Raw genomic sequence first — 13504 nt, 5'->3', positions numbered from 1 at the left:
CCTGGTCAGGGAACTAAGATCCCACAGGCTGTGTGGCATGGCCAAAAAAATGAAAAAAAAAATTTTTTTAATTCTTCCACTCATTACCCATTCAACAACTATTTACTGAACACCTGCCATATGCTAGGCACTAATACATAAATTTGTTTTCAGATAAGAAATAAAAAGGATGCTACATAAAATCTAGCAAATAAAGAAGTCACCCACAAGTTTACCAACTGTCAAACATTGTTTTTCATTCTGTTCTCTTTCCTTGAAGATGATTTTTAACTCCCCAATCAAGATTTCCCCCAATCCATTCCTAAATGCCAGCATATTTTCAAAGAATGCAAACTGGTTAATTACTTTACAGTAAACTACTAATTTATACTATCACAACATACATTTCTCCAAAGGTAAATAAAACCTATAAAACTGCTTCTGAAGGGAATTGAAAATTTAAGTCATACGATGTCAGATGCAAACCTACCAGTGATGTTGATAATTCAGTTGTATTCCTTTCTTCAAAAAATCCAGCTTTTTCTTTTGATCTTCCTTTGCTGTGTCATAAGATTTCATACAAACTTTCACACATGTCTCTGACTTGTTAAAGGAAAACTGTTAGGAAAGAAAATTTAAAAATTAAGAGATTGGACTAAGTTGTACAAACCAAATGTCACAAAGTAAGCACTTTATCTTATAGATAAAACTTTTCTTCAGAGATTTCAGTATGCCATGATTCTCAACACGATTTCCTCTACACTTCAGTACACATCTGAAATAATTAAACTAGACACACACTGCTTTCAAGAGAACCTGCCTTCTTCAGTACTATATAAGGTGGGGTATAAAATCCACTGCAGCTTTCTATAAATTACCCTGATCTAGAACACTTCACTTAAAACTTATAATAAAATTGGTTGTAGTGATGGTTATAGAACTCTATGAATATACTAAAAAGCACTGAAATGGACACTTATGAGTGGGTAAATTATTCGGCATGCAAATGATCCCTTAATAAAAGTGTTACCAAAAAATGAGAAGAAAATATTTGAAACTTTTAATATGAAATCTCTTATTTACAAAGTCTGGCTACTGGAGATGAGCAAGGTGAAGTGCTAGTGTTGTTAATCAGAAAACAATGAGCAAGAATAAACTATGAAAATTCAACACCTGATATCCTGAAATCATACAATATTAACCCCAAACTGAGTTGAACTGTCATGTTTCTTCAGTGCAAAGCATAGCATTTCTTGAAAAGGTGCGCTTTTCTTTTAGTACAATGGTACAATTGGGGGAGTGTGTGCAACTTTAATCATCAAAAAGCAAATGCCTGACACACAGACCAATGGAACAGATCAACAGAGAACCTAGGAATTACACCTACACAACTAGGCCCAAGTGACTTTTTTTACAAAGGTGCAAAAGCAAGTAGTGGAGAAAGAATTGAAATTGTTGAAAAGGTCTTTTCAGCAAATGGTACTGAAGTAATTGCACACCTACAGGCCAAAAAAGAAAGAAAAAAAATTTCAACCCAAACCTCATACCTTATACAAAAAATAATTCACAATGGATCACAGACTTAAAGATATAAAGCTAAATTAAAAAACTTCTAGAAGAAAGCATAGAAAAAAGTTTTTAGGCCTGAAGGCTATACAAAGTCTTCTTAGACTAGACACCAGAAGCATGATTCATAAAAGGAAAACTTGATTATTGGACCACATAAAATTTCAAGTATTTGCTTCATGAAAGACCCTAATAAGAAGTAAAAAAAAAAAAAACAAGTCACAGACAGGCAGAAACTATTTGCAAATGACTGTTGCAACAAAGGAATCATAACTAGAATACATAAAGAATTCTGAAAACTAAACAGAAAAAGAACAGTAAATGGAGAACTTTAGGGAGCTCTGTGCTGATAGAACTATGCTATGTATTGACTGTGGTAGTAGGTACACAAACCTGCATCACACACACAAATAAGTGCATGTAAAACTAGTGAAATGTGAATAAGCTCTGTGCATTGTCTACTAGTTTTGCTTTCATAGTGTAGTTATACAAGATGTTGTTGCTGTTGTCAGTCACTCAGTCGTGTCCAATTCTTTGTGAGCCCACAGACTGCAGTACTCCAGGCTTCCCTGTACTTCACTATCTCCCAGAGTTTACTCAAACTCATGTCCATTGAGTCACTGATGCTATCTAACCATCTCATCCTCTGCCATCCTCTTCTCCTTTTAACGTGCAAGATGCTACCATTGGGCAAACCTGGGCAAAGCGTACATGAGACCTCCCTGTTCATTCTTTTGTCATTTCCTGTGAATCTGTAATTACTTCAAAATAAAAAGTTGGAAAACAGGCTAATGCCTGATGGTTTCACATATATAGATCAAATTATACACTTTTAATATGTATAGTTTATTGTACTTTAGTTATACTTCCATGAAGTTGGGAAAAAAAGAAGAAAAAAATTAGTGCCTTTGTAATCATAACTGCTCATGAAAACATCCTTACTCTATCCTCACATCTATTAAGATATTGAGGGCAATATCAATAGACACTGAGAGTCCAATTATATCTACTTATATCACCCTACCCAAAATATATAAGAACAAACAATTAAACTTTTTCTCTTTATGAAGCAAAAATAAAATGTGAAAGGCAAAATCATTGTGTGGAACCACCAACTACTGCAGAAAGCTTAAAGAGCATAGAGTCATCCCACAGTATGTCATTGTGCTCAGTCTCTGAGTCATGTCTAACTCTCTCCATGAATTATAGCCCACCAGGCTCCTCTGTCCATGGAATTTTCCAGGCAAAATACTGGAGTGGGTTGCCATTTCCTCCTCTAGGGGATCTTCCCAATCCAGGGATCAAAATCGCATCTCTTGCTTCTCCTGCATTGTCATGCTGATTCCTTACCACTAGCACCACCTGGGAAGCCCAGTGAAGTATATCGAAGTGGAAGACATCAAGATCCACAGACACCAAAATCCACCATTGCCCAAGTCCCTGATATAAAATGGTAGAGTATACACATATGGGGCTTCCCAGGTGGCGCTAGTGGTAAAGAACCTGCCTGCCAATGCAGGAGACAGAAGACACTGGTTCCATTCCTGGGTCAGGAAGATCCCCTGGAGGATGGCATGCCAACCCACTTCAGTATTCTTGCCTGAAGAACACCATGGATAGAGGAGCCTGGTGGGCTACACTCCAGAGGGTCACAAAGAGTCTGACACGACTGAGGTGACTTAGCATGCATGCATACGCATATAACTTATACACATCCTCCCCTATATAGGTAACCCTTGAACAATGCAGAGGTTAGGGGATCAACCCTCCCTGAAGCTGAAAATCTACCTACAACTTATAGGTGGGCTTTCACATAGACGGTTCCTCTGAATGAGTCCACATCCACAGATTCAGCCAACCATATAGATCATATAGTGGAAAAAAAAATCTGCGTATAAGTAGATTCACACTGTTCAAACTTGTGTTGTTCAAGGGTCAACTATACTTCAGATCATCTCTAGATTACCTACAATACTTAATATACAATGTAAATGCTGTGTAATTAGTTTTAAGCATAATGTAAATACCGTGTAAATTCTAATTTTGCTTTTGGGGACTCTGGAATTTTTTTACCTGAATATTTTTGATTCTCAGTTGGTTGAATCTTCAGATGCAGAACCCTCAGATTTGGAGGGCCGACTATATTAATGCATTCTTCTGGCAACACCAGATTCTACCTCCTTTCCTTTTTCTTTTCCTTTTAAAGCAATGACTCTTTGGTATGACTGTTGACCCTTGAACAACTACAAGTTTGAACTGCCTAGGTCTATTCTTATATGTGGATTTTTTTTCAATAAAGGTTCGACATCCACGTATTCAACCAACTGTGGATGGCAGATGGAAAACTTAACACGTGAACCACGGTTCGTTCAATCTACAGATGCAGAACCTGCCTGTATGGAGGGCTGACTATGGGACTTTGAGCATATGTGGATTTTGGCATCCACAGTGGGTCCTGGAACCAACTTCTCATGGATACATTTTAAAATAAAATTTTAAATAAGATCAACCAAATAACCTCATAAGGAGACGATGTTATTCTTTCTCCAAACAGTACTTGTCCGAGATTTTCAGAAGGACTTTGCTTTTTGAAGTCATGACAGAAATCAAATCTAAAAAAAGACAAGTTTAAGTAAGGTTAAAAAAAATTCAACAAAGAAATCAGTCCTGATCATTTATATAGCTGCTCCACCTTTCATGATAGATTCTATGTTTCTCTTTAAATTGTTCAACCTCTGATAATTATGAATTCATGATTCAAAATGCTCATGGTACTGCTCTTGACTTTTGTAATGTAGGTAATCACAATCAGAAGGAAACTAACACTATTTTTAGGGTTAAACTTCAAATGACATGTAAGCACAAATAAGGAAATCATGGCTTAAAGTCTGTACTGATTCTAACCTGAGACATTTAGAAACTGTAATTATCAGTTCAGACCAAAAGGGAATTAAAAAAAAAAAAAAGCCCCCAAACACATTCTCACATATTCACAAACCAAATGGTTACTAACTGAAAAGAATCACAACTACCTTTAAGTGAATTTGAATGTAAAATGGTTTACGTAGAAGATAAAATAAATAGTAGGCCTGAGTAATATTTTTAATACTCATACTAACACCCTACATTTACACATGGTATTTTAATGAAAATGAGACCTGATTTTATTTCTGCTTAATTAGAGGTAGTAAAGCAATACCAAAGGAAACTATGATCATTTTTTTCCAAGAAGTGCATCATTTGTTGTTATTGTCAAATGAATGCTCATACTTAATCTTCAATATATAATAACTACTCATTACTAAACTAATCACCTTCATCCATTAAAATCTTAGTAGAAACCTACCTATTCGATGTTTTAGAAATAAGGTACAACTGCAAAGATATTTTTTCAAGGTTCAAAGTGTAGCAAATTTATAATTTGCCTTTCTTATAAAGAAAAATCAAGAATGGAAACTTCCTAATCTTTTAAGCATTTGTCTTACATTGAAAGTTCTGTATTCTAATCATTTTTTCTGTTACCTTTATTATACCTTTATTATTACCTTTATTATATTATTATAATATTACCACATTTCTTAATATACCCATGGCTTGCATTCACTAACTTTAAAAACTGAAGGCACATCTTAACAGTATTATATCATAAATTAATATAAATTAATATAAAATTTATATATAATATTATATATTATATATATTATGTTATATATCATATATTATATACTATATAATATATTATATATATATTATAGTATATAATATATAGTATATAATATAATAATATATAATATAATAATAATAGTATATAATATAGTATATATAATATAGTATATATATATTATAGTATATAATAATATATAATATAATAATAGTATATAATATAGTATATATAATATATAGTATATAATTATATATATATATATAAAGTATATATAATATATAGTATATAATTATATATATATAATATATATAAAGTATATATAATATACTATATAATATATAGTATATAATATAATAATATATAGTATATATAGTATATAATATATAATAGCTATAATATATATTATAATATATATTATATACTACAATATATAATATTAAATATATTGTATATTATATATTATATAATATAATATACATTAATCACAATTATATCAACTATATCAGATATAATTATAATACTTATAACTTACGTATTATATTCATAAGGTAGCACAGACTCTACTGAGTCCAATCTGTTTACATACAGTTCTACTGATGACTGCAAGAAGGAAAAAAAAACATTAATAATACAAAGTAAAATAAGGTAGCACTTGCAAAATACATAATGAAGTAACTGAAAGGTAATTGGGTTTATTACTCCCACCAATTTATAACTGTATATTTATAAATTTATAACTTAGTGTAGTGTAATACATTTATAACACAGTACAGTTATAAATTTTAACACAGTATAGCGATAAATTCATAACATTTCATTTATCTGGCATTATCAGGGTCTCTGAACATATGAATTTTTCAGATACCTCAGCCATTCTTAACTTTTTAAAATCATAGAACCCTTTGAGAATATGATGAAAACTATGGCCCATCTCCCCAGAAAAGCACACACGTTCACCAAATTCCATATTCAGCTTTAAGAGGCTTCATAGGGACCCTAGCATCCATGGAACTCAAGAACTTGAAATAATTAAGCTACCTGCATAAGTGCTTTTTTTTGCATTATTTTAACTATTTTTATAATTATTCTAAAATACACTTCACTCTTTCCTATCTTAAACAGAACATTATGATCACAATTTAACCTTCCTTGATGACTCAGGGTCATTTTGAGCATCAGCCATTGCACTTGCTTTGACTCTATGACATCTTCAGGATCAACTGAAATGAGAAGAGTTATTTGCCCCAAAACTGAATGGCAAGAGATGACTACTCACACCCCCACTACCCACACTCCCTCAACTCTACCAAAGAATATAAACTTGTTTGTAAAGATTTTATGTCTCTTTCCTTATGGCTGTTGCTGTCATTAACATGTATACTCTGATTTTATTTTGGTAAAAAAAAATGCATGTGAACTCTCATTCACTCCTGGTTGGGAATGTAAAATGGTATGGCTACTTTGGAAGACAGTTTAGCAGTTTCTCACGAAACTAAATATACTTTTACCACATGATCCAGGAATTTTGCTCCTTGGTATTTACTCAAAACAGTTGAAAACATGTCCATACAAAAAACTTACACACAATGTTTATGGCAGCTTATTCATCATTGTCAAAATTTGGAAGCAACCAAGGTGTCCTTTAGTAGATGAATAGATAAATGCACTGTGGCACATCTAGACAATGGAATATTCTTCAGCACTAAAAAGAAATGAACTAGTCCACTATGAAAAGACATGAAAGCGACTTTAATCATATTACTGTGTGAAAGATGCCAAGCTGAAAAGGCTACATACTGTATGATTTCAACTATGTGACATTCTGGAAAAGGGAGAAGTGTAGAGACAATAAATACATCACTGGTTGTCATGGGTTAAAGGGACATTAGGATGAGTGAGCAGAGAACATAGAGGATTTTTAGGGTAATGAAATTACCCTGTATGATATTATAATGATGGATACACATCACTATACATTTGTTCAAACTCATAGGATGTACAATACTAAGATTAAACTGTAATGTAAACTATGGACTTTAGGTGATGATGTTATTCAGTGCAGGTTTACCAACTGTAAGAAATGTACCTCTGATTGGGGATGTTAATAATGGGAGAGGCTATGCATGTCGGGGGCGGGGTGGGGGTAGGGGGGGCAAGGCATATGGTAACTCTATATACTCTCTGCTCAATTCTGCTGTGAATCTAAAACTCCTCAAAAAAATATAGTTTATTCAAAGTATAAATGTGCACTGTTGTTCAGTCGCTCAGTTGTGTCCGAATCTCTGGGACTCCATGGATTGCAGCACACCAGGCTTCCCTGTCCTTCACTGTCTCCCAGAGTTTGCTCAAATTCCTGTTCTCTGAGTCTGTGATGCCATCCAATCATCTCATCTCACTATGCAATTTCTGCCTATCTGAAATCAAGAGGCCGGACACTATCTGATTTCAACCAATCGGAAATCAAGAGGCTGGACACTATTGAATTCGGGAAGTTTGGCATGCTAAACATAAAATGAGAGACTCACCAAAGGAAAGAAGGTACAATCTCAGAATCAAAAGTAGAACACATTCAAGGAGGCAAGTAAATCTAAAAAGAGCTTACAAAAAAGAAATTCCAGACATTTGATATGGTTAAAGATTATATTATTTTTGCTAGGAAGTCTGCTGAAATAAAGAAGAAAGAGACAGGACTAGGCATTACCAGTCAGAGAAAAGGCAGGTGTAAAATAGTTTTTAATGACATTTCTTACTTACTGTACTTGGCAAGATGATGGCTCAAAACACTACTATCAATACTTCTCACAGGAAAAGGCAAGCTCCAGGTTTTAAGTGCAAATTTGCTGCACCAAGACCTGGTCTCTAAAAACCCCAACTTTCAATTTGTTAAGTCTGTAGTCAAGCCACAGCTAGCACTGTTCTTAGCTCTAAAGCCTTTGCGGTTCCTTCTACCAAAACATTGCGCACACACTTGACTGGCAACTTGAGATCAGAAAATAAGTCTTACTATTGATTAATACTTTTTGAATGGATTACTTGCAAAAAAAAATTTACAGTGAGTTTCTAGTTTAAAAAAATAAGGCTGCCAAGGAAGGAAGTCAAAATTTATCAGGGGGACGTGTGGAAGAGGAACTGAGCAAGAAATCTCTGGCTAAAGAAAACTCATGATGATAACGGTCACCACTTATTGAAAGCTTACCATGTGCCAGATGTTTTTGTCAGTGCTTTTCATACCTTGTCTCGTTTTATTCTCACAAGTCTGAGAGGTAAATATTATCTTGCTTTTTGCAGAGAGGGCCCAAGGGAAACCAACATGAATTAACAAGAATTAAACAGGTAAAAGTCTGAGACCACAGGAGGAGTGACACACACATGATGTGACTATATGTAAGATCAAGTGAGAAGTGTGTCTTGAAAGGCAGATTGTAAAAAGGGGACAACAAGAAGGGGAAGTGGGGGAGAAGACTATACGTAGGGGAAGAGGAAGGAACCACCGGAAGAGGAAGGAACCACCGAGACGGAGGGGGAGGGGAGGAGCTATGAAGGGGCGGGGCTATGACGGGGAGGGGCTATGACGGGGAGGAGCTATGGAGGGGAGGGGCTATGACGAAGGAGGGGCTATGATGGGAGGAGCTATGACGGGGGAGGGGCTATTACAGGGAGGAGCTATGGAGGGGCGGGGCTATGACGGGCGGGGCTATGACGGGGGCGGGGCTATGACGGGGGAGGGGCTATGATGGGGAGGAGCTATGGTAGGGAAGGGCTATGACGAAGGAGGAGCTATAACGGGAGGTGCTATGACGGGGGAGCGGCTATGACGGGGAGGGGCTATAACGGGGAGGAGCTATGGAGGGTAGGTTGGAACCACTTGGGAGGGGCTGTGAGGGAGTAGGCAGGACCAAGCAGGAGCAGGAACTAGGGGGGAACCGAGATAAGGAAGGGGCGGGGCCAAGGGGAGGGCGGGGGCAAAAGGGAGGGCGGAACCTAGGAGAAGAGGGGAAGGGAGGGGCTGAGCTGAGAGGGAGGGGACCGGAGGGGAGGGGCTGAGCCGAGAGGGAGAGAAAGAGGATCAAGGGAAAAAGATAGATCCGGATCTGCCAAGTGCGAGGTTCTGCGATCGAGACCCTGAGACACACCCACAGAGGGGGCTTAGGCATTCCGGGTAGAGTCAGATAGCTCTCAGCACTGGTCGGCCCCGGTGTGCCTGATACTCCAACCCGAAGCCTTCCCCTCACATCTCACTTCCTCCCTCTAGTCCTCACCTGACAGTAATTGGTCTCTCCGTTCACTTCGCAGAAATTGACTGGCGCCAACCCGGGAAGATAGAAAGCGTTGGAGCTGGCGGTCTGAAGGCCCAGGATCAGTCCCAGCACCAGCAACCCCCTGAGCCCGGAGAGGGTGGGCCATAGGCTCCAGGGGTAGGTTCCCATGCAGAAACAACGGATACTCATTTAAGTAGCCGGTTCTGCGCTTGGGGACACACCCACCGCGGGCGTGATTGGACCCACTGGAAAGAAGAAGCGGAAATGATGAGGAGAACAGAAAGGACAGAGGAAAGCCCAGACCAGCTAGTGAGACTTAGCACTCTGGGGAAGGCCAACTGTTAAGGCGAGATACTGGCTTGGAACTCGGTTGCTACGCGACCTGGCTGCTTTTATGAGCTCGCGCGCGCGCGCGCGCGCGCGCCGTACGCATGCGTGATGGTCCTGCTGCATCTTCCCCCGCCCTCCCCCCTCCCAGCATCACCCCCTCCCCTCCCTCCCAGCATCCCCTGCGGAACACGTTCCCGCGGTTTGGGCGACTTCTCGCGCGCCTCCTTCAGAGGTTCCTCGCAGAGTCTGGAGGGAGGGTGCAGGGTGGGGGAATGGTTGCAGAGTTGGGGATGAAGTCTGAGAGATTTCAACTTTCCAACATCCCAGAGTCTGGCATCCTCTTGACTTTGCCTCGCAGTACCAGAGTAGCAGGGTTACCGGGCGGTAAGCCGCCCAGCCATCTTCAGGTCTTGCTGCAGGTGGGTGGAAGGGAGAAGACAGGAAATTCCTGGACCTTGTTGCCCGCTGATTATTATTACGGGCTTGAAATGCAGCTAATCCAAAACTGATGTTCTGTAAGTGTACATTGCATGTTACTGTTGTTCAGTCGCTAAGTCATATCCCAGTCTGCAAGCCCAGGGACTGCAGCAGACCAGGCTCCTCTGGCCTCCCCTATCTCCCGGAGCTTGCTCAAGTTCATGTCCATTGAATCCGTGATCCCATCCAACCATCTCATCTTCTGTCGTCCCCTTCTACTCCTGCCCTCAATCTTTCCCAGCATCAGGGTCGTTTCCAATGAGTCATCTCTTCACATCAAATGACCAAAGTATTGGAGTTTCAGCTTCAGCATCAGTCCTTCCAATGAATAGTCGGGGTTGATTTCCTTTAGGATTGATTGGTTTGATCTCCTTGCTGTCCAAGGGGCTCGCAAGAGTCTTCTCCAGCACCACAGTTCAAAAGCACCAATTCTTCCACACTCAGCTTTCTTTATAATCCAACTCTCATATCCATACATGACTACTGGAAAAACCATAGCTTTGACTATAGGGACCTTTGTCAGCAAAGTGATGTCTCTGGTTTTTAACATGCAGTCTGGGTTTGTCATAGATTTCCTTCCAAGGAGCATCTTTTAATTTCATGGCTGCAGTCACCGTCTGCAGTAATTTGAGAGTCCAAGAAAATAAAATCTGTCACTGCTTCTACTTTAACCCCTTCTGTTTGCCATTAAGTGATGGGACCAGATACCATGATCTTAGTTTTGTTTTATATTGAGTTTCAAGCCAGTTTTTTCCCTTTCTTCTTTCACCCTCATCAAGAGGTTCTTTAGTTCCTCTTCACTTTCTGCCACCAGAGTGTTATCTGTATATTGGAGGTTATTGATATTTCTCAGGGCAATCTTGATTCCAGCTTGTGCTTCTTCCAGTCCAGCATTTCTCATGATGTACTCTGCATGTAAGTTAAATAAGCAGGGTGTTAATATACAGCTTTGATACTCCTTTCCCAACTTTGAACCAATCCATTGGTCCATGTCTGGTTCTAAATATTGCTTCTTGACCCTCATACAGGCTTCTCAGGAAACAGGTAAGGCGGTCTGCTTCTCCCATCTCTTTAAGAATTTTCCACAGTTTGTTGTGATCCACACATTCAAAAACTTTATCATAGTTAATTAAGCAGAAGTAGGTGTTTTTCTGGAATTCTCTTGCTTTCTCCATGATCCAACAAATGTAGGCAATTTGATCTCTGGTTCCTCTGCCTTTTCTAAACCTAGCTTGTACATCTGGAAGTTCTTGATTCACATACTGCTGAAACCTAACTTGAAGGATTTTGAGCATAACCTTGCTAATATGTGAAATGAGCGCAATTGTACGATAGTTTGAATATTTTTTAGCATCACCCTTTGAGATTGGTTTGAAAACTGACCTTTTCCAGTCGTGTGGTCACTGTTGAGTTTTCCAAATTTGCTGACATATTGAATACAGCACCTTAACAGCATCGTTTTTTAGGATTTGAAATAGCTCAGCTGAAATTCCATCACCTCCACTAGCTTTGTTTGTAATAACGCTTCCTAAAGCCCACTTGACTTCACACCCCAGTATGTCTGGCTCTAGATCAGTGACCACACCTTCATTGTTATTCGGGTCATTAAGACCTTTTCTGTATAGTTCTTCTGTATATTCTTGTCATCTCTTCTGCTTCTGTTAGGTCCTTACCATTTCTGTCCTTTATCATGCCCATCCTTGCATGAAATGTTCTCTTGATAGCCCCAGTTTTCTTGAAGAGATCTCTAGACTTTCCTATTCTATTGTTTTTCTCTACTTTGCATTGTTCATTGAAGAAGGCCCTGTTATCTCTCCTCGATATTCTCTGGAACTCTGCATTCAGTTGGGTATAACTTTACTTTTCTCCCTTGCCTTTCCCTTTTCTTCTTTCCTCAGCTATTTGCAAAGCCTCCTCAGACAATCAGTTTGCCTTCTTACATTTCTTTTTCTTTGGGTTAGCTCCAGTTACTGTCTCCTGTACAGTGTTACAAACCTCCATCTGTCATTCTTCAGGCACCCTATTTACCAGATCTAATCCCTTGAATCTATTCATCACCTCCACAGTATAATCATACGGGATTTGATTTAGGTCATACCTGAAAGGCCTAGTGGTTTTCCCTACTTTCTTCCATTTAAGCCTGAATTTTGCAATAAGTAGCTGATGATCTGAGCCACAGTCAGCCCCAGGTCTTGTTTTTGCTCACTGTATAGAGCTTCTCCATCTTTGGCTGCAAAGAACATAATCTGATTTCACTACTGACCACCTGGTGATGTCCATGTGTAATGATCTCTTGGGTTGTTAGAAAAGGGTGTTTGCTATGACCAGTGTGTTCTCTTGACAAAACTCTGTTAGCCTTTGCCCTGCTTCATTTTGTACTCCAAGACCAAACTTGCCTATCATTCTGGGTATCTCTTGACTTCCTACTTTTGCATTCCAGTCCCCTGTGATGAAAAGGACATCTTTTTTGGTGCTTGTTCTAGAAGATGTGGTAGGTCTTCACAGAACTGTTCAACTTAAACTTCTTTGGCATCAGTGGTTGGGACATAGAATTGGATTATGGTGATGCTGGATGGTTTGCCTTGCAATGGTACATTGCACACCAGGCTTCAAAGACTTTGCATGATAAAAAGAATGCAAAACCTCCCCAACTTCATATTGATTACATGTTGAAATGATAATATTTAGGGTGAAAGTCGCTCAGTCATGTCCGACTCTTTGCAACCCCATGGACTGTAGCCTACCAGGCTCCTCTGTCCATGGAATTCTCCAGGCCAAAATACTGGAGTGGGTAGCAATTTTCTTCTCCAGGGGGTCTTCCCAACCCAGGAATCGAACCCAGGTCTCCTGCATTGCAGGCAGATTCTTTACTGTCTGAGCCACCAGGGAAATATTGCATTAAATAAAACATTAAAATTAACTCCATCTGTTTCTTTTTTGTGACTTAATTTTTTATTGAACTATAGTTGATTTACAATGTTGTATTAGTTTCAAGTGTACAGCACAGGGATTCAGTTATATATGTGTATATATCTATTCTTTTTCAGAGTTGTTTCCATTATAGGTTATTACAAGATATTGAATATAGTTCCCTGTGCTATACAGTATGTCCTTGTGTTTACTTTATAATAATAATGTGCATCTGTTAATCTCAAACTCCGAATTTGTCCATTTCTTCATTTTTTTAAGTGTGGCTACTAGAACATTTAAGATTATATATGCTGTTGGA

General features: G+C 38.6%; 1 protein-coding gene across 9 annotated transcripts in view; it reads right to left on the bottom strand.

Annotated features, from left to right (window-relative positions):
- Positions 1 to 9842, bottom strand: part of LOC109555483 (transmembrane 9 superfamily member 2-like) — an 80661-nt gene extending 70819 nt beyond the window's left edge. For 5 of the 9 annotated variants that reach the window (XR_011565382.1, XR_011565381.1, XM_070784815.1 and 2 more), the window contains exons 1-4: positions 9469 to 9842; positions 5742 to 5809; positions 4064 to 4157; positions 470 to 597 (exon numbers count right to left, since the gene is read on the bottom strand). Coding sequence is in view for 7 of the 9 variants with exons in the window: in XM_070784815.1 (XP_070640916.1) it covers positions 470 to 597; positions 4064 to 4157; positions 5742 to 5809; positions 9469 to 9657 (479 nt within the window). In the remaining 2 variants the exon portion in view is untranslated. Of the gene's footprint in view, positions 1 to 469; positions 598 to 4063; positions 4158 to 5741; positions 5810 to 7963; positions 8047 to 9468 lie in introns of those variants that run through there. The other 4 variants (XM_070784812.1, XM_070784814.1, XM_070784813.1 and 1 more) reach the window with 3 other exon arrangements.
- Positions 9843 to 13504: the final 3662 nt, after the last annotated feature.

This window comes from Bos indicus, chromosome X (genome assembly GCF_029378745.1).
Source record: "Bos indicus isolate NIAB-ARS_2022 breed Sahiwal x Tharparkar chromosome X, NIAB-ARS_B.indTharparkar_mat_pri_1.0, whole genome shotgun sequence".
Taxonomy (NCBI): domain Eukaryota; kingdom Metazoa; phylum Chordata; class Mammalia; order Artiodactyla; family Bovidae; genus Bos; species Bos indicus.
The sequence above is the reverse complement of the archived record's forward strand: the minus strand, read 5'-3'. Positions and strand labels throughout refer to the sequence as shown.